This window comes from Pecten maximus, chromosome 12 (assembly GCF_902652985.1).
Source record: "Pecten maximus chromosome 12, xPecMax1.1, whole genome shotgun sequence".
NCBI lineage: Eukaryota > Metazoa > Mollusca > Bivalvia > Pectinida > Pectinidae > Pecten > Pecten maximus.
This window is the reverse complement of record NC_047026.1, coordinates 11,447,329-11,467,763: the sequence shown is the minus strand read 5'-3', so window position 1 is coordinate 11,467,763 and position 20,435 is coordinate 11,447,329. Positions and strand designations below refer to the sequence as shown.

The following is a 20,435-nucleotide window of genomic DNA, read 5'->3' as shown; positions in this document are numbered from 1 at the left end:
AGTGTACATTTTTTTTCTCATTTCCTATGCATATCATAATACCGTCACCACTAGACGGTCAGTTTAGTCAGACATCTCCATAGAAAACAATGTCACTGCGCATGTGGCTTAATGGTGCATCCAATTCTGTGGCTCATAAGTGTATTCATGTAAAATACATATCAATGTACTTTATTGCAACTTCAACATTCCGACGTCATATTGTTTACAGGTCCTGCATTGTGTCTGCACTACCCGACACAAAGATGTATTGTGTATTTTTTCAGTGATTTGGTAGTTTTCTATGTTTGGATGGATGAGATATAGTACATCAGATAATTATAGCTTTGAATAAAGTTTTTTCTTCTAAAACCGATAATTTACACCTAAGCGTTCTCATTTCATTTCTGATTTCAGCAGGGGTCGTCTGTCATGGCCTTACAGCAATTTTGAATCTACCAACTTCTTATGGGTGCGATGATTCGGTTAAAAACCGATGAACAAACAACGTCGGTTCGGTTTTCGGTTCGTAACATTACATAAAAAAGGAAAATGTGGAGAGAAAAATCAGGCAATACCTAAATTTATACCAATCGGGGCCAGAGAATGGCAGTTTTGTTTTAAACCAGAAAATTTTATCGTTTAATATCAACACTGGAGTACGTCAAGGCAGTCTAGTCTACCTATGTAAATGAAAAAATTAATTTCTATATTTCGAATATTCAGAAGCCTGTTCACTGGCAAATCACAAACCAGCTTACATCATTCTCTGTAGCAGGTTTAGTGGCACTGTTGGCCATGGTGGCCATCTTGGAATTTGGATCAACCCGAAAAATAACAACACTTGATCAAGACTATATCAGGATCAGTTCTGGTAAGTTAGAGTTGAATCCCACAGGAATTTGAGAAATTTGAAATAGGTGTTGTTCAGGAAAACCATGATTGCGCAATCATGTTACAAAATGGCCGCCATGGCTACCATGTCAAAGTTTTTACGAAGCGGAAAAAAACAACACTTTGTTGGCTCTCCTTCCTTAACACCTTCACCATTTCCAGCTCAACGGCACCAATGGAACTGGAGGTGAAGTTTAAAATGTGCTTTTTAAGGTGGCTGCCATGGTGGCCATCTTGGATTTCTGACTGACCCAATAAGTAACAACACCTGGTCAGGACCATCCCAGCATCATTTCAGCTCAATCCCACTGGTGGAACTTGAGAAGTTTAAAATGTGAAAAGTTTACGCACGACAGACGGCGCACGACGACGGACGAAACATGATGACTATAGGTCATCCTCGGGTCAGATGACCTAAAAATGGTAGTTGCTGCTCCTGCTTAGCGCTCAGCATATTATGAGTGGGACGACTGGTTCGACCGTTGTCAGTATAATGTGACCGGGTGGAGTGTCCTGCTGGGTGTCTTCGGCAGTATGCTTCAGTGAGGTAGCACTATAAATCGGCAAACCTTCCGGCCTATCACAACGAGACTTAACACGAATATACTGCGGCCTCCACAAACACACATACGCACTCGCCACACGTATGCATGTCGCACGCACGGGAGGCCGTCCTTAGATGACCTTATCTGTTAATAGGACGTGAAACAAAATCAACCAAACCAAACAACATTTCGTAAATATTAAGTTTCCAGGCATAATTATTGAATAATCTTACTTATTATTTGTGTTTTAAAAGCACTAACAAGCTGCGTTTGGATGTGTTGAAGTTACCAGTGCCGATATTTGGCGGTACTAGATGGCATGTTTACATGTGCCGATAACTAAATACGCCAATAATGACATACTCTTGACTCATTGCCGTAGATGGATTCCTTATGAATATGTCTGCAGAGTATCAACTATATACAACAACTGTAAATATGATAAATATTGCATAAACTAACTTCCCATCCTCGTCCGCTCTGTCCAACTCCGCTTCGCCTGGTACCTATATCCGGATTCATCCCTACAGTGAGAATGTCATTGCCAGGGGATAGAACCCAAAGCCTTCCTTACATGGGCGAGCGCTCAACCGAAGGCCAGAAGTGAGCCATTGTCAAGGGAGACATTACGAAGAAAAAAAGGTTAAGAAAGAAGAGAAAAGATAAGATCCAAACTTTAGTTGCCTCTTACGATATCATGAAATGCGGGCACCAGGTACAATTCTTTTAATATGCCTTACCTGCAGGGCATCATTTTTGTGAACAAATGATATACTGAATGTCTTTAATATTGGTGACATTCCCAATTATTAAGCATAAAGAGAGCTTTATTACTTACCTTAAACTCTTCTAGGAGATCAAAACTTTACTATTTGGGCAAAGTGTTGTGTTTTGCCTTTGGTGTCACCCCAATGACTTGATGAACGATAGTGGACATACTAGACCCCCCTGTTACTCTCCAAACCTAAATGTACAAACGTCCCATTGTCCTTTGAATGTGAACATTTATTCTTGGACACAACAGTGTTGTCCAAAGCATTTTTGAAAAGCGGGTTACTGTACACATATATTAGTTCTTAAAAATTCTGATCACATGCAGAGAATATCCTTTCTGTGACAAGAAGCCGAACTATTTGACGTTGATGAGTAAAGCTCTGTCTGATGGCTACATTCTGGACACAGGGCCTTTTCATTGAAGAGATAATGATTCGAAGATTACATGGATAGTCTATCCATGTAATCTTGTTGATCGAGGATTTAGGGGTGTTTTGCCGGTTTTGGTATCATGTAATTTAACAGCAAAGATGCTGTCTTATCAACATGACTACCTGCAAGCGAACATTGATAGATCCATAACTAAACCCAGATTGATCATATCATGGACGATTCAAGCAATGGCTGATTTTTACAGCACAAATTGCCTCCAAATGTTTCATTGATGTCATCGAGCCACTCGTTAGAATAGTATAAGCCTGTCTCAATGGAATCCGAGGACCCATATGCTATAACACCAGAGCAAGACGCAAAGGATAGGGCGCCTTAGTGTTGATAACACATAATATTATTTCGTACATTTTAAGACGCCTCCCTTTCTCATAAAAAAATTATCAAGTGCACACATGGTTTGAGATATAGAATATCAATGACAAACTGCCGTTATAAAATGTATGTATAATACATGTATTTGACAACACTTCTTGTTGTCAAAAGAGACAACTCTTCACATTTTTTGCATGTGATGATTTTCCATTTTAGGATGTGTCATATGTGTGTGAAGATGATACCAAGGGTCCAAGGGAGGCAACTGTAATAACATGTACAAATGTGAAATCTCCTATTGTTTCATGGTCATCGCACTTTTAAACATCAACCTACAGTCTATGGACAAAAATAGTGGAACGATTGTGACGTTGCACGTTAAAAATATGTAGCTGGTACTTTGTTTCAACGGCGATATTGGCAGTTTGCATACACTTACAACGAAACAAATTATACCACAAAGAAGAAGATCGAAGAAATATTGATTAATAATCAAAAATAGTATGTTGAATTATTTACCTAATATTTTGTGATGTATCCGCGGGCTCTTCTTAAAGCAGATATTCTTTTTGGAATTGACCGGTCAAGATTTCGGATTGTTTCAAAACTGGTCCAAACAGAAACTATAAAAAAAAAAAAAAAATTGTTCAGAAGATTCTATTCTTTCAACTGACTGTTCAATTGCCCTCTTAATTATCAACCACAAATTTTCTATAATTTTAAGGTCGAGGTTCTGTGCCGGCCAGATCATTGTGCTTATTTGGCTTGTTTCCATATACATTTTGTATGCTTTTGTGACTCTGGAACGGTGGTTTGGTTTGGTTTAGTTTATTTTGTTTAACGTCCTATTAACAGCTAAGGTCATTTAAGGACGGCCTCCCGTGCGTGCGACATGCATGCGTGCGGTGTGTTTTGGGAGGCTGCGGTATGTTCGTGTTAAGTCTCCTTGTGATAGGCCGGAACTTTTGCCGATTTATAGTGCTACCTCACTGAAGAATACTGCCGAAGACACCCAGCAGCACACCCCACCCGGTCACATTATACTGACAACGGCAAACCAGTCGTCCTACTCCAAATATGCTGAGCGCTAAGCAAGAGTAGCAACTACCATTTTTAAAGACTCTGGTATATCTCGGCCAGGGGGCAGACCCCAAAGCCTTCCTCACAGCGGCGACCACTCAACTGAAGGCCAAAAGTGAGGCATTGTCAGGGAGACATTCGGAAGAAGGTTGTTCAGAAAGAAGAGAAAAGATAAGATCCCAAGTTTAGTCGCCTCTTACGATCATGCAATGGGGCAGCAGGTACAATTCTTCCGCCCTACCGGCAGGGCAGCTACCAGTGTACGACTTAACTACACATTGGTTTGTTTATATCCAGCACGTGCACCGGAAGTGACGCCATTACGAGACTTTCTCGCCCTATTATTAACTCGAGCAACGGACGGTATCATATCCATCCTTTACCGTTTAAGAACTACACCAAAGTATCTAAATCCCCATTGAACTAGTTTTGTTACCGCTATATTCGCTGTAATATACAGGTATCTAGGTTCTAACGTAACCCATGTATTAACTTCGGACCGAGGTAACGCTGTACTAATTCGTAGTCGATAACCCGCCTGTGACTGGGTCTAAGTTTATGTATTTATTTACTTGTGAACTATTTTAAGTTGAAGGTGTTATGGGGACATAAGCTAAAGAGTGTCCCCATTTCGGAGACTGCTGGCACTTACCAGGTAAGTGGACTGGCTCACTAGTCCTGTCAGTCTGCCTGAAAACGCACAAGGCCCGAAATTTACACCCGGCTTGCTATAGAGACGATGGCTGTGGCTGCCCATTGCGACCGTGGCTCCACCAATTACAGCCAACGTCTCATATCTTAGTAATGACCCGCAAAATGGCTGCCTATTGCGCTGGATTTGAACTACCAAGTTGTAGGGAACAACCAACCAATTGAAAAATAGATTTTTGAAACATCCCCTGTGTATAGAAAGATGAGCCAGGGATAAAATGTCTGGCAGCCACCGATTGGCCAGTATTTATGAAGTAACAAAATATGTGGCCTGATGGGTAACTTTCCATAAGAAATGTTGACATAAATTTCGTAAGTCTGATTTAATTGTTTTCCAAAAGGTCAGGTCATAATAATTAACATGTAAACATTTCAGATTTCTGAGAATTTTTACTGCGAAATTCACCCATTTTCAAAATGGCTACCCTCTAAACTTTTGTTATAAACCATAATTGCCATATTGAATTCAACACTTTTAATGATATACTCCAAAACGTTAACACTAAAGTCTATGGATAAACAATTGGTTGGTTGGTCCCTTCAACAGATTTTGAGTATATGTTGTTGTTAACTATTGTATACGTGTATTGATAATTTATAGAAAGTAAATTCACATCATTGCTTATCTTTTCCCCTTATTGAATTATTTCCCCTTCAAATGGACATGTTTAAACATCCGATGTTGGGACCAGAGAAAACCCCATTAACATAATGTTGGATATTTTGAATCCGGACAGATGTATGGTCTAACTGTCCCGACAAAATGTTTTTACAGGCTATATGAGCTAGAGCGTTTAACAGGACGAACATTGATGGAAATGTGCGCCACTGTAAATAAAAATGTTTCATTATTACAGTAAAAGAAATGTAAATCACATCCCTTTTAACCACATTACTCTAAAAAGGGACATTTTTGACGACATTCCAAGTGTTGTTGCAGAAAAGTATTAACAAACCTGCGGTGCAGTGGACATTGAAAGTGCCCTGTTTTATATTTAAAATGATGTACATGCAGAATCATTGCAGAGCAGAGTGTGCCTTCTTAATTATCATAATAGCTGTCGTGAAGATGTATAAAACCAGAAAATTTACAAATCAATTATTTTTCCTTAAATGATTAAGATAAACAGGCGGTCGATAATGACATTTCGGTATTCTGGTTTAACAGACCACTATTATCATATTTCTATATCTTCATGCGTTGATTGTATATATATATATAAATCATTTTTGGTCATTTTCTATCAAGCCTATAATTACTTAATAGTTTTCTAAAGACGGCTGAGGGAAAGGTCCTTTATTTGTTGTTGAGTCCAGATGACGAACTAGCTGATTGTGAAGTGTGGCTATACTGTCGATTAGAACATGAAAGGAGGTGGTGCATAGGAGGGCTAAATCGGCCCACGGCGATTTTTTTTCCCGGAAACATATTTTTGTCAAAAGCATAATATCCCCGATTATGTGGGAGGAATTAATTTCCATTCCTCAATGTATATATTCTTTTTTTGGTGATTTCATTATTTCCCCATCTAACTGCATAAGAAGCTAATGTTTTGACCACTAATTATTATAGAACACATTTTTATTTCCTATTTGTGAAACAAATTCACCCCATTTGTTTAAGGTTTAATTTTGTATATGAATCATCACGCTCCGTGACACTAAAATTAAATTTCAGCCTAATTTAATGTCTTCTTTGTGAAAATCATTGTTTTTAACTTTTCATTTAAAGTCTAATACCATACAGTTATTAATGGAGTACTATCAAAATTTCCGGTTAGAAATAATCTATGGATATTCATAAACATTTAATGAAACAAATTTATTTGGTGAATTACTGGATATGCCAAGATTTTATTATGTTAAATGCATACACCCCCAATTTTGGACAACATATCAAAGTACCGAAAGTACTGAAAAATAGTGGCAAATGCTAAAAATCCAACAAAAATAACAATGCAACCAGACTTTACTGCTTGTGTCAGACAGGGTACTCCTTTTTAACCCTTGGGTTTTTAATACAATTTACTTCATGACCTTTCTTTGTAAGCAAAAATCTTTTGTTATCCAGTAATTTTTGATGATTTTTTTTGGTTGTGTATCAAGATTAATATGCAAACATGTTTTTTAAAAGCAAAATTTGATAGTACTCCAACGATTATTACATTTTATCTACTTAACAAATAAAAGAAAATTTCAAGAAGGTAATTTTTTTACTGATAATTTTGTTAAAAAAGCTGTAATTACACTTTCTATTAAACAAATTCATACTAAACACACATGTTTTTATAAAATATAACATCACATGAGACTATCAATGCAATATGAAATTTATCAAGTACTTTTGTACGAGAAATATACTGAACTTAAAAGGGAGGGTACACATTTTTTACAGAAATCATTTTAGGTGGCGCTGCGTATACAGCATTTGCCAATTTTCGTTTTAGTGTCTAAATTGACATGTATTTGGTAAAAGTCTATCATAATATCATGCATAAAATAATATTCGGCCGTGGGCCGCCATGCACCACCTCCTTTCATGTTATATTCACCAGTATAGCCACGAAATGGAACGTACTATCCCCATTCTAACAGGTTTGTTTTACATCGCTACAAGTACGCTGTAAAAAGTCGGTCATTTGGCAACGGCCATCATCGCGAGAGTTCGATCTGCATGTTGACGAACCGGTGTATTTGGATTGTTGTTAAAGTCATGTTACCGAAGATTAAAATACATACTTGGATTAATCTGCAGTATGCGTAGCTATAAGAGCGTTTCGACAAAATCAGTGTTGCTGTGTTTATAGGCCCAACCGTTATGTGAAGGTTTGTGCACTTATTCCTTTTCATTTCGGATTTTACTTGGCGAGATGCCTACAAACGGACGGAATGAACTTTTCAATCAATAAATGACGGTCAGAACAATATTTACACTATTTGTTTAATTTATTCAGCTAAATACATTCCATATGGTACTGTACAGTACTTCATGTCATTGTTACGTGATTATAGGCCTAGCCCTACCGCACACCTGACATTTTTAACAAATAACGGGCCTAGAAATACAAAAAAATGTTAGAACAGTAACTTTTGGTGAGTATTCTTTCGTAACAGATAAATATTTCGACTATAATAATCATAAATATTGACAGTTGAATTATAAATTTCTAATTGTCCTGTGAGTTTTTGAGAGTTTAGTGACGTCAGACGGCTGAGAGCAAGGTCGTTTACTTTGTTGTTGAGTCCAGATGACGAACCAGCTGATTAGTTTAAACTTTCTTTTATTCAGACATTTCAAAACATGTATAGTTACAAAATTGAATGTAGAGAATAGGAAATAGAAACAAGTGTCTCAGACACCTGTGTAAATATATCACCTTATCATAAACAGCAAATATAATGAGGATGGACAACATATTATTGGCATATAAGACCATATATTAACAATGAATAACAAAAGTTTAAGCAAGGAGAAGAAAAGGAAAATGGTGAATACTTGGTGTATAGAGTTCAGATTGTTGAGACAGACAACTTGACTTTAAGTACAAAACATGCTTTTGGAATAAATAAAATTTTATGAAAACCTGTTTATTTTAAGTATATAATCTTGAACTGCTAAGACGATGACGTTATTTTCTTGTGGTGAAAGTGTTTGGTTCCCAAAAAGTAAGATATCTGTTGTAATATTATAAGGTAAGGAATATAAATACTGCCTTCTTATGTCGTCGTACCTGGCACATTCTAAAAGGAAATGGGTAGCGTTTTCAACTTGGCCGCACAGACAAAGCGGAGATTGAACAATGTTTTTATTATATAAATAACTGTTTAGGGAACTACATTCCATTCGTAGACGAGCATGATAAATTTGACCCTTCCGGGTTCCAAATGTGTAGTGGATAGGTATGTTCCTGCTTAACTGTTGATCGAGGTAAGATTTTAGAGCAGAAACAGATGGGTTTGATCGAACGTGAGGTGGAAGTTTATTCCATTGATCTATTGTAGAGGGTAAAAACGATTGTTTATAAAAAGCAGTTTTGCAAAATATTGGAGTGACAAATGTTTGGTCCGAGTTTCTTGTATCATAGTTATGTCCCTCCGAAACTGTGTTAGGTATAAGACCAAATAAATATTGAGGAGTATATTGATAGAACATTTTATGAAATGGAAGAATTTTCGATTTTGTCTACGATCAAATAAACTAGTCCATCCTACATCATTGAACAATTTATCAGTACTGGTTAGCTTTGTTGCGCCAGTTACTATACGTGCAGCTTCAATATTAAAATTTTCAAGGTTTTTTTTCCAATTCTTTAGGAATATTTCCCCATACAATATCGGCATATTCAAGTAGTGGTCTTATAAAAGAGAAATAAATAGTTTTCAAAGTTTTTTCTGTCTAACTGAAATTTCAACGATCTCATCATATTGATTTTAGATGAAGTTTTGGCAATTAAGTAATTTACTTGATCTATCCAACGACCATCTCCTGAGAAGAACACACCCAGGTGTTTATGAGAAGACACATTATTTATAGGAGTATCGTTCATATATATAGAGGGATGGTTAATGGGATTTCTTTTTCGACTTATTAGCATAGTTTCAGTTTTTTGGGGATTGAAGTCTACAAGCCACTGACGGGACCATATATGAATTTTGTTGATATCTGACTCTAGAGTGCACGTGACATGTGCCGTGATGGGATTTTCAACTATTCTGTACAGCGACGTATCATCGGCAAATAACTTAATTATAGAATTGATATCATAAACAATGTCATTTATATACACAAGAAATAGAAGAGGACCAAGGATCGAGCCCTGAGGTACCCCAGCCTTGATGGAGGCACAATCCGATACACAATTATTTAAAATCACCCGCTGTTTCCTTCCATTGAGATAATTTTCAAACCATTTAATTAAGCTCCCAGAAATACCAAATTTGGAAAGTTTGAAGAGGAGACCTCGATGCCAGACTCGATCGAAAGCTTTAATTACGTCGCAGAAGACAACTCGAATTTCTTTGCCTACATCTAAGGCTTTACCAACATCATCAGCTATACTAGCAAGTTGGTTTATAGTTGAATCTCCAGGGGTAAACCCTGATTGACGACTAGTTATCAGATTGTTGTAACAGAAGAAGTTATGTATATATTTAAAAACACAGCGTTCAAAGACTTTCCCAATAACACTCAATAAAGATATTGGACGATAATGTTTAACCTCAGCACGATTTTCTTTCTTGTGAATTGGAATTACATTCGCTTCCTTCCATTGCGATGGTATTTTTGACAAAGAAAGTGAGATGTGAGAAGGCAAGAGGAACACATAAGGCTGACGCCGTCTCTTTAAGAATTCTAGGACTAATCAAGTCGGGTCCCACGGCCTAAGAAACATCAAGGTTAACCAATACATCTTTTACGTCATCGATTGTTAAAGCTATTTCATTCAGGTTGTTTGGTGTTATGCTGGAATTATCTTCTGGAAGAAGTGAAGCAGAATCGTCCACTGACGATTGACTAGAAAAGTAAGTATTGAACACGTTAGCTTTGTCAATGTCATCGTCATAATATCTCCCATCAAACACTACAGGAGGGTCAGTGTCATCGTCATAATATCTCCCATCAAACACTACAGGAGGGTCAGTGTCATCGTCATAATATCTCCCATCAAACACTACAGGAGGAATTTGCTGAGTTTTAGGGTCTGGTTTAATGAAATTATGAACAACTTTCCACCATGACTTATTTCTATTATTTTCCGTTAATTTGGAAGTAGGTTTATTGAAATACCTATCTTTCGCTTGTCTTATCATGTTAACACATTTTATTACGTACACGTTAAATTCTAACCAATCTATTTCTCTATTACTTAGTTTTGCCTTATTATGCAGTTTTTTACGTTTAGTAATTTTCTTTCTAATATCATAACACATCCACGGAAGATCTCTACTTTTAACTGTAACAGATTTATTTGGAATACAGATACTTCTTATTTCGTTAATTTTATCGGTTAACAAATTGCATGAATGATCTATATCATTAGTGTCAAGACATGACCAGTCGGTCTCTTGTAACAATGTTCTAAACTGCTCAAAATTGGCATACTTATACATCCATATTTTACGTGTAATTGACTTTGATAGAACTTTTTGAATATTAAAAATGCCATATACCGGACAATGATATCTCATTGGTTGATCCAGGAAGGATTCTGAAACGTATGTCCGATTCAATATTGAATTGTTACTTACAAGAATTAGTTCCAACAACGACGAGCTATTTTCTGTATAATGTGTACATTCGTCTACTAGTTGGGTAAGGTTGTACGTAGTTATTATATTAGATAGGTGACCTTGATGGGGATGATTTTGTAAAACATTTACATTAAAGTCACCCATTATTATTATATCGCGGATATTTGTGTTAAATGCATGATCAATCGATAGTTCAATTCTATTCCAGGGTTGAACATTTGAATTCGGGGGTCTATAAAAAGTACCAAATAAATATCTTGACTGTTTTGAAGCTATTTCATTTTCAACCCACACACTTTAAACAGCTGATTGTGAAGGGGGTTGTTGGTTAGTTCAGGACGTTGCATCGGGCATGATAGCTTCTTATTAACACCAGCTCTAGCTTGGAGAATATCAGAGTATTGCCTTTTTTAGCATCCGAACTGTCAGCATTATCATGCTTCAGTGACGACTCATTACGGTGACCTAAAATTATCATATTTGCCCTTGACTCTATTCCCGCGTGCGACAAAACAGTTATTGATGTAGCCCTAATACAATGGTTGGGGTAGGTGTAATTTAGGGCACTGGGAACTGATTTTATCATATTTCTGAGCGTATTTTTATCTAAATCCTAAATGGTGCGGGGTTATTAATTTCGCTAAGAGCCGACTTGACGCCATATTCTTTCGATGAGAAACGGGGCGTGGCTTAATCGCGATGGGCGGGGCTTAACACGATCGATCATGGTTCTATCGCAGATAAGAACATGGTCCGTATCCAATCAAAACTTGAGTTGCAACCGAATCGTTTTAGAATTAACATTCATATATATATCTGCAGGTAGAGCGTAAGAATTGTAGCTGCTGCCCCCATTGCATGATCGTAAGAGGCGACTACATTTGGGATCTTATCTTTTCTCTTCTTTCTTAACAGCTTTCTCCTTCCTAATATCTCCCTTGACAATGCATCACCTTTGGCCTTTAGTTGAGTGTTCGCCCCTGTGAGGAAGGCTTTTGGTTCTGTCCCCTGGCCGAGACATACCAGAGTCGTTAAAAATGGTAGTTGCTACTCCTGCTTAGCGCTCAGCACATTTGGAGTGGAACGACTGGTTCGTCCGTTGTCAGTATTATGTGACCGGGTGGGGTGTCCTGCTGGGTGTCTCCGGCAGTATGCTTCAGTGAGGTAGCACTATAAATCGGCCAAAGTTCCGGCCTGTCACAAGGAGACTTAACACGAACATACGGCAGCCTCCCAAAACACACATATGTGTAAAAGTTCTGAGGAGTTACGGCACTACTGTAGTAGTTCCGACTCCCGAGACCAGTGTATCCTCGTATAGTGATTTTCAAGTTCGTCAACTCTGTGGTTCTGTCTCGACATTTACAGCTGGCTACAGATCAATGGAATGACAACACAGTTTATAAAGTTCAACATTTTATTATATGAAGATTAGAAGTGATGAAACACGATGACTGAATATATACATAATGCACACGTAACCTAGCCGTGCGTCCGGTCCATATCTCGTATGAAAAATATCCACCCCCGTCCCTCCCTGGGGAATAAATGTACCCAAAAATACAACGACTATAACATGCCTACAACGGGAAAAGACCACCCGAAATAACAACGGAATTACTGACTATATCATGCCTATAATTGAGAGAAAAATACCACCCAACCCTGGATAATTTAGAGGTTTAAGTCCGAAATCTACTGCATACCTGACTCTGTGAAGGAGAAAGACGAGCCGGCCAGCTACATGTAAGCCTCTGCCAGACTGTCGTATAATACTAAAATTCCCAGCTATATAGCTAAATTTAATTGTATGCCACGAAATACACGTGCAGTTTGTCCCAAGACTACAGATAGACCGATACCTGAGCGTATAATCAATAATCCAAGTGAAAATTATCTCAATGAAGGAAACAGTGGGTGATTTTAAATAATTGTGTATCGGATTGGGCCTCCATCAAGGCTAGGGTACCTCAGGGCTCGATCCTTGGTCCTCTTCTATTTCTTGTGTATATAAATGACATTGTTTATGATATCCAGAAAAATGTTAGAAAAGATTAATTTTAAATACTTATATAATTACCTCACCACTTATAAAATTATCACTAAACATCAGTCTGGCTTTACACCCAATGACTCTACTGTAAATCAATTATTGTCTATCTATCATACCATTGTTAAATGTCTTGATCAAAACAAAGAAATTAGATACATATTTTGCGATATTAGTAAGGCATTTGACAGGGTTTGGCATGATGGTCTGCTTTACAAGCTGGAGTTATATGGCATTAAAGGTAATCTTTTAAACTGGTTTAAAAAAAATATTACACAGAAAACAGAGAGTTCAAACTGAAGGTTTTGTATCGACATTTGACCCTTTTCAAGCTGGGGTTCCTCAAGGCTCAGTCCTCGGACCACTGATGTTTTTAATCTATATTAATGATATTGTTGACTGTGTTTCTAATAAGATAAAACTATTTGCAGATGACACCTCTCTGTATGGTATATGTGATAATAACCCCATTGAAATAGCTCAAAGTCTCACTAATGATTTAATTAATATCAAACAATGGGATATTAAATTTAATCCTGCTAAGACAGAATCAGTTATATTTTCTAGAAAAAATAATAAAGATCACCCTGCTGTAAATTTTTATGATGAACCAGTTACTGAAAATAAATTACATTCACACCTTGGTCTAACACTCAGTGATGATGCCAAGTGGAACCAACACATTTCTAATATATATGATGAAGCTTCAAAAAGAATAAACATTTTAAGATTATTAAAAACTAAAATTGATAGGAAGTCTCTAACAACCATATATGCATCCTACATTAGGCCAATTATTGAATATGCCGATGTTGTTTGGGATAACTGTTCACAAATACAAAAAAATCTCTTAGAATCAATTCAATTAGATGCTGCTAGATTAATAACTGGTTTACGCAAAGGTACTTCACATGAAAAACTATATACAGAATTAGGGTGGGAATCATTGAGTTGCAGAAGGCAAAAACACAAACTTATCTTAATGTTCAAAATATTAAATAATGAAACCCCAGATTACTTAAGAGAAATTATTGAACCATATATTCATGATGAAACCTTAGTTAGAAATCCACTCCGTACAGTTCGATTATTTGACCCCCCTTTATGTCGTACAGTAACTTATTTTGAAAGTTTTTTCCCATCCATGTTAAATGAAATGAATAGACTCGCTCCTGAAATCAGTAACATTCACTCAACTAATCAATTTAAAAAACTTATAAATAACAATCACCATATTATATCCACTACAACTGATGTATTTAAATATTCTGGCCGGCGTGATATAAACATTATTCTATGCCAATAAAGAAACAACGTAAGTAATCTAAATTACGACCGTTTTAATGATCATCTAATTGAATCTCCAATGTGTCAATGCAATCAATCTGTTGAAACTATATCACATTATTTCTTTGAATGTAATTTATATCAAAATCCTCGTCTAGTACTTATACAACATTTAAATCGTCCACATCATAATCATTTATGTACCAATGTCATTGTCAATGGATGTACTCTTTGTAATAATATTCAAAATTTTAGCATCTTGACACATGTCTCAAATTTCATCCTGCAATCAAAGAGATTTTGAAATCATGTCTGATGTATAATGATCTAATATTTTTAATATTTCTTTTTAACCCCTGGTGACTCTAATTATACAGCAATATAATTAAATAGACATCTAAATACATGTTTAGAATATGTAATATGAAATTGAGTGAACAATGTCTATTTATTCTTGATTACCAAATATACTTGATTAATGTAATAATGAACTCTGGGCAGTCTATTAACAATTTATCTTCTGTTATTCTATTTTATCTATAACCTTATTTGTTTGTGCTTATATGTAAGTGAGGTAATTCCTATAAAGGTCTTTTTGAAACAATCATTTTATTTTCAAGAGTTGGTGTAACTCTACTAACTTAATATGTTTCTATGGGATGAAATTGAATTTTGATCCTCTTCAGTGGATGGCTTGTGTGTTAAACATATGGACTTTATGGCCTGTATCTGTTGGGGGAATAAACTCAATATCATCATTTAGATACACCTACTTTACAAAATACACTACGTTTGAATATTCATTTAGTAAATAATAAAACAATTAGCTAAACTAAATATCCTAAGGGTTACTATTTAATGTTAAAATTAATAAATCCTTGTAATTATTAAGGAATTACCTCCCCTGATACCCTCACCAATCTTCCATATATGTATATAGGTCTATGTTTGTTTACCATCTGTTAATTATAAGGAAAGGACTAAGATAGGCTATACCTGATGTCCAATCCTATTGACTTAACATCATGTCAATAAAATATGTTGAAATTGAAATTGAATCCAATGGTTTTGTAACACTATATCAACCATCATAACAGCGTTACACAATAAACATGATAAACCATGCGTCCATGGTTTTGGAAAAAAAAAACAAGGACTTTTCCATAAAAACACTATATCAAAGTTGACAATTATGACCGCAGTTGTACCAAGACAACAGCAACAAGATGTTTAAGTATAAAAAATGACATTTTAACCATCTTGTACAAAAAACATAACTAAATACCAATTCATCAACCCACATATAACATACAGCTGTACCATGACAACATGCATAACCATATATATAGCCTATAAGACATAAATACTTAAAAACATCCCAGATCCAAAGGCCTGCATGCATACTTTCTGATAATGAAATAATCCCTCGGACCTTGTCTTCTATATAAGACCCTGAATTTACCTTACATGTGATGTTATACACAGCAGGTGAACTGTGATCAGCCCCAAATACTTAAGTATTAGTCTGCTTACGCTAAAGTAACAACACATGAAAATAAAAATCAATTCCGATATACCTCCATTCCATACCAGAAATATACCCCTCCACTGAAACCATTGGACAGCACTTCTTGTCTTACAGCTACACATCATACAGAAAAATTAATAATCAAAACTTACACAAAAATAAACTAGAAAAACCATATGATGATATATAACAATGAGTATGTACAACACATGTTGAAATTTTCGTCCACCCCCAAGAAAACCTATCAAAATGTCACATATATGATATATTTATCACAAAAAAAATATAATTGTTCACTCCACATCCTGTGGAAAACTGGAAAAGTCCTCATCCACGGGGATGTAGCGCGATCCCGCGTCCACCTTGCGGTACCACCGCGCACTGTCACGTATGATTCCATCAGGTGTGACCTCCTGGTCCCGCGACACGGTGTTCTCTCGCCCCAGGAGTGCAGCGGTGCTCTCCGGGGCTACCTGGTCCCTTACAGACTGTGCCTCCATCCTGAGTTCATGGCCAGCCAGCTACATGTAAGCCTCTGCCAGACTGTCGTATAATACTAAAATTCCCAGCTATATAGCTAACTTTAATTGTATGCCTCGAAATACACGTGCAGTTTGTCCTAAGACTACAGATAGACCGATACCTGAGCGTAGCGTAATGTACAGGTAAGGTGATTATAATTAAACACATACCCCGAACATTAGCCAATCAGAAACGTCGACAAATACAACCGGAAGGGATTCCCGAACGGGAATATATAGTAACCAGCCAATGGCTTCTGTTAAAAGTATAGAAAGGAAAGAACAAAAGGGAAGTAAACAACCAACTTGCAACAATGAAGTACCAGCCAATGGCTTTTATATCTTCATACAACTTCCCACACATACTCATTACATTCACACATATAAACTAGCACCCTTTTCCATTCCCAATGGTGCACATAGATTAGCATACACTGTTTTCAATATAAAATACACAATCATAGTTACTCGCACACATTCCCAAACTATATACATACTCTCATACTATATATCTTCTACATTCTGAACACATATATTCACACTCAAAATTAATAAATCAACTTTAATCCAACAAAATACTATCATGCATACACAAATATATACTTCTACTAAGGGACACAACTCTCAACGAAAGGTACATAACTCACAAAATCCATTCCCGTTACACATCGCACGCACGGGAGGCCGTCCTTAAATGACCCTAGCTGTTAATAGGACGTTAAACAAATTAAGCCAAACCAAACCAAGTCCATTGAGACAGGCTTATACTATTCTTTGGAGTGGTTCGATGACATCAATGAAATATTTGGAGGCAATTTCAAATTAAAAATCAGCCATTGTATAAATCGTCCATGATATGACTCACTACCAATTTAGATTTGGTTATGGATCGGAGTGATTGGTTTGGTTTGGTTTGGTTTATTTTGTTTAACGTCATGCATGCGTGTGGTGAGTGGTATGTGTGTCGGAGTGAAGTACATTGTTCAAGGATACAACACTGAGCCCTTGCCGTTTGGTTTGGTTTGGTTTATTTTGTTTAACGTCCTATTAACAGCTAAGGTCATTTAAAGACGGCCTCCCGTGCATATGACATGTATGCGTGTGGTGAGTGCGTATGTGTGTTTTGGGAGGCTGCCGTATGTTCGTGTTAAGTCTCCTTGTGATAGGCCGGAACTTTTGCCGATTTATAGTGCTACCTCACTGAAGCATACTGCCGAAGACACCCAGCAGCACACCCCACCCGGTCACATTATACTGACAACGGGCGAACCAGTCGTCCCACTCCAAATATGCTGAGCGAAAAGCAGGAGTAGCAACTATCATTTTTAAAGACTCTGGTATGTCTCGGCTAGGGTACAGAACCCAAAGCCTTCCTCAGATTCTCGAACTAGCGACACGTAGCCCTGCGACCGTCCACTACACCACCGGTCATGTCCTACAAATGACATGTCCATGGAAAATGACTCTTGTGTATTCTTAACCTTGAACAAGAACTCGCTCTTTCCTTAGATCAAAACTTTGTTAAATATTTAGACAATGGCCTCAGCGAAGGTTTTGATACTAATGTTTATGTTCTCCTTCGTTCCTCATACGTACATATATTATTTAATTTCTAAACATTTTAATTGAAATAAGAACATAAGACTGAACATTATTTTAACTCTATAATTAGCATGTGTGATTGTTACATTGGTAATAGTTTAGTTGGTTGTACATACATATGAAATGATAACATGAAATTATTCTGAACCTCAAAACCACAAACTAGTTTTCTCGAAAACATGACGTATAAATTGAAATAAAGAAGCGCGTCCAGTGACCACTTAAGATCACGCCTTTACAAGTCTACACACTGAAAGTCCTCTGGCGCGATCCAAAGTAAATCCTGGTGAGAAATTGTTCCCGTACAAATAACAAACAGATTCTACAACATAAATACTATAATTAGCTGCATGAATAGTATGCGTAACAGTCAAATTTAACAACTTTTACTTACAACTTAAACTTTTCCTTTAAAAAAAAATGAGAGAAAAAAAATTTGCAAAATGTACGTCCGCTTTGCTCGGTAACGATTCTATACAGGTAAGGACCTACAATATCCTCACTCTGTACGTGCAAACACACCCCACCTGACTTTACATAGTTAAAATATAACGAAACGAAACTTATATCACCTCCTCGATGGCGCTTGGCTACCAGTCTAGCCTGTTAATAGGACGTTAAACAAAATAAACCAAACCAAACCAAACCAGTCTAGCCCAATCATTCTCGACCAATCGTCTTCGGCAGTTTTGAATTAATCAATATAATTATAATTTGAAGTATATCGGTCACTTGTTAGATGACTTTAAGTGATATAAACCATAACCAGAACAGATTATGTTTAACACACAGGAAGTTACATAAATATAACACAAGATACGATAGCATACCATCTAGACCAAAATAAAATGTCCTTAATGTGCTTCAGTGGTCGTTGTGTCATTAACATGAAGCATATCCCATAGTCTTTTCATTTTATTTGGGTCCTTAAACTCATGTGAAGCAAACATATTCAATCGTCTTATTTCCTTAGTGTTAAGGAATGTTACTTTGCTTCGAAACCTCCGATTGTGAGTTGGACGGATGCCAAGTCTCTTAGCTACAATTCCTAAATAAGGATCATCGATTCCTATGTATTTAACATACGGAAATGCTATATGAAACTTCTGTGCAATTGAGAACGATACAATATACGCTCCTCCAGCTAGGTAGGGTGGCCACCAGTCAAAACCATAGTCTTCCCATGATACAAACCATTTTGACTTAACATCCCGGTAAGGTTTAGAGTGGGTTAGAAGAAAACCCGATAGCAAATTGGGTTTTGTATAATGAACGCTTTCAAGATATTTATACACGTTAGCTAGGCAAACATAATGATCATCATCAACAAAGAAGAAGAATGACGCGCTGGAACAGTACGTCACACCCCAGTTAAATCCCATGATAGTTTTGTAGGTATTATTATGATATTTATCCAAAAAATCTTCCTGTATAACATCGGAGTATTTCTCACTTTCCTCACGGATACGTTTCTGATTTTCTTCGTCGGTGTTTCCAAGTAAGAAAACAATGCGAACATTTGACGGCATGTGCTTTCCCCAGGTATTGCGTATACCTTCACGTAGTTTTATATTTAAGACGGCAGATTTCACAAGCACTAAAAGCTTTACTGTATCACCAGGTCCAGAGAAAGAACATTCTGCAGGTTGTTGTAAATAGCGAAAGATATGAGGATTGATAGGTTCAATTTCAATCGCTTTGCCATTTACGATCTTCATCTTAACAAGATAGGACAAGTCTATATCCAGAGGGTAGTTGAAATTGGACATTCGTTGCTGTGACGAAGCGATCAGAAAATGCCTGACAGTTTTCAGGGCAGTGGTCTCCACAAAGAAGTAAAATAAAGTCAGAATTGAGAGAAGTATCATGGATATAAATATTCGCCGCCATCGTTGAAAAATCCAAGAGGTGAAATGTTGGTTTTTCATTTTAAATTATTCACGTGCAAGGACAAATAATTTGCGCTGAAATAGTAATAACTGGATCAATGTTGTAACTATGGCTTGCCAAACGATTCTTTGACACGTTGGATACTTGTCACTTGAACTGTGTACTGGTCAGTGCCAAAATAATCTTTTCCTTCCTTGCTTCAATATCCATTTTTCCTCAAATTATACCACCAAAGGTGCATTGTGGATCTGACAGGCAAGTATTGAAGTATGGAATCATATCCCTTCAAGACGCAGGTTTCTGGTATATGAAATGATATAATGAGTAATACGATATAGGTACTGCCTGGTTTGGTTTGGTTTATTTTGTTTAACGTCCTATTAACAGCTAAGGTCATTTAAGGACGACCTCCCGTGCTTGCGGCATGCATGCGGGTGGTGAGTGCGTATGTGTGTTTTGGGAGGCTGTGGTATGTTCGTGTTAAGTCTCCTTGTGATAGGCCGGATTTTTTGCTGATTTATAGTGCTACCTCATTGAAGCATACTGCCGAAGACACC

The 20,435-nt window shown here is 36.8% G+C and overlaps 1 protein-coding gene across 1 annotated transcript; it reads right to left on the bottom strand.

The window, feature by feature from the left end:
• Positions 1–18,842: 18,842 nt before the first annotated feature.
• Positions 18,843–19,856, bottom strand: LOC117339809 (beta-1,3-galactosyltransferase brn-like). The gene has a single exon (XM_033901520.1). It carries the CDS (start codon positions 19,854–19,856, stop codon positions 18,843–18,845), a length of 1,014 nt encoding a protein of 337 aa, XP_033757411.1.
• Positions 19,857–20,435: the final 579 nt, after the last annotated feature.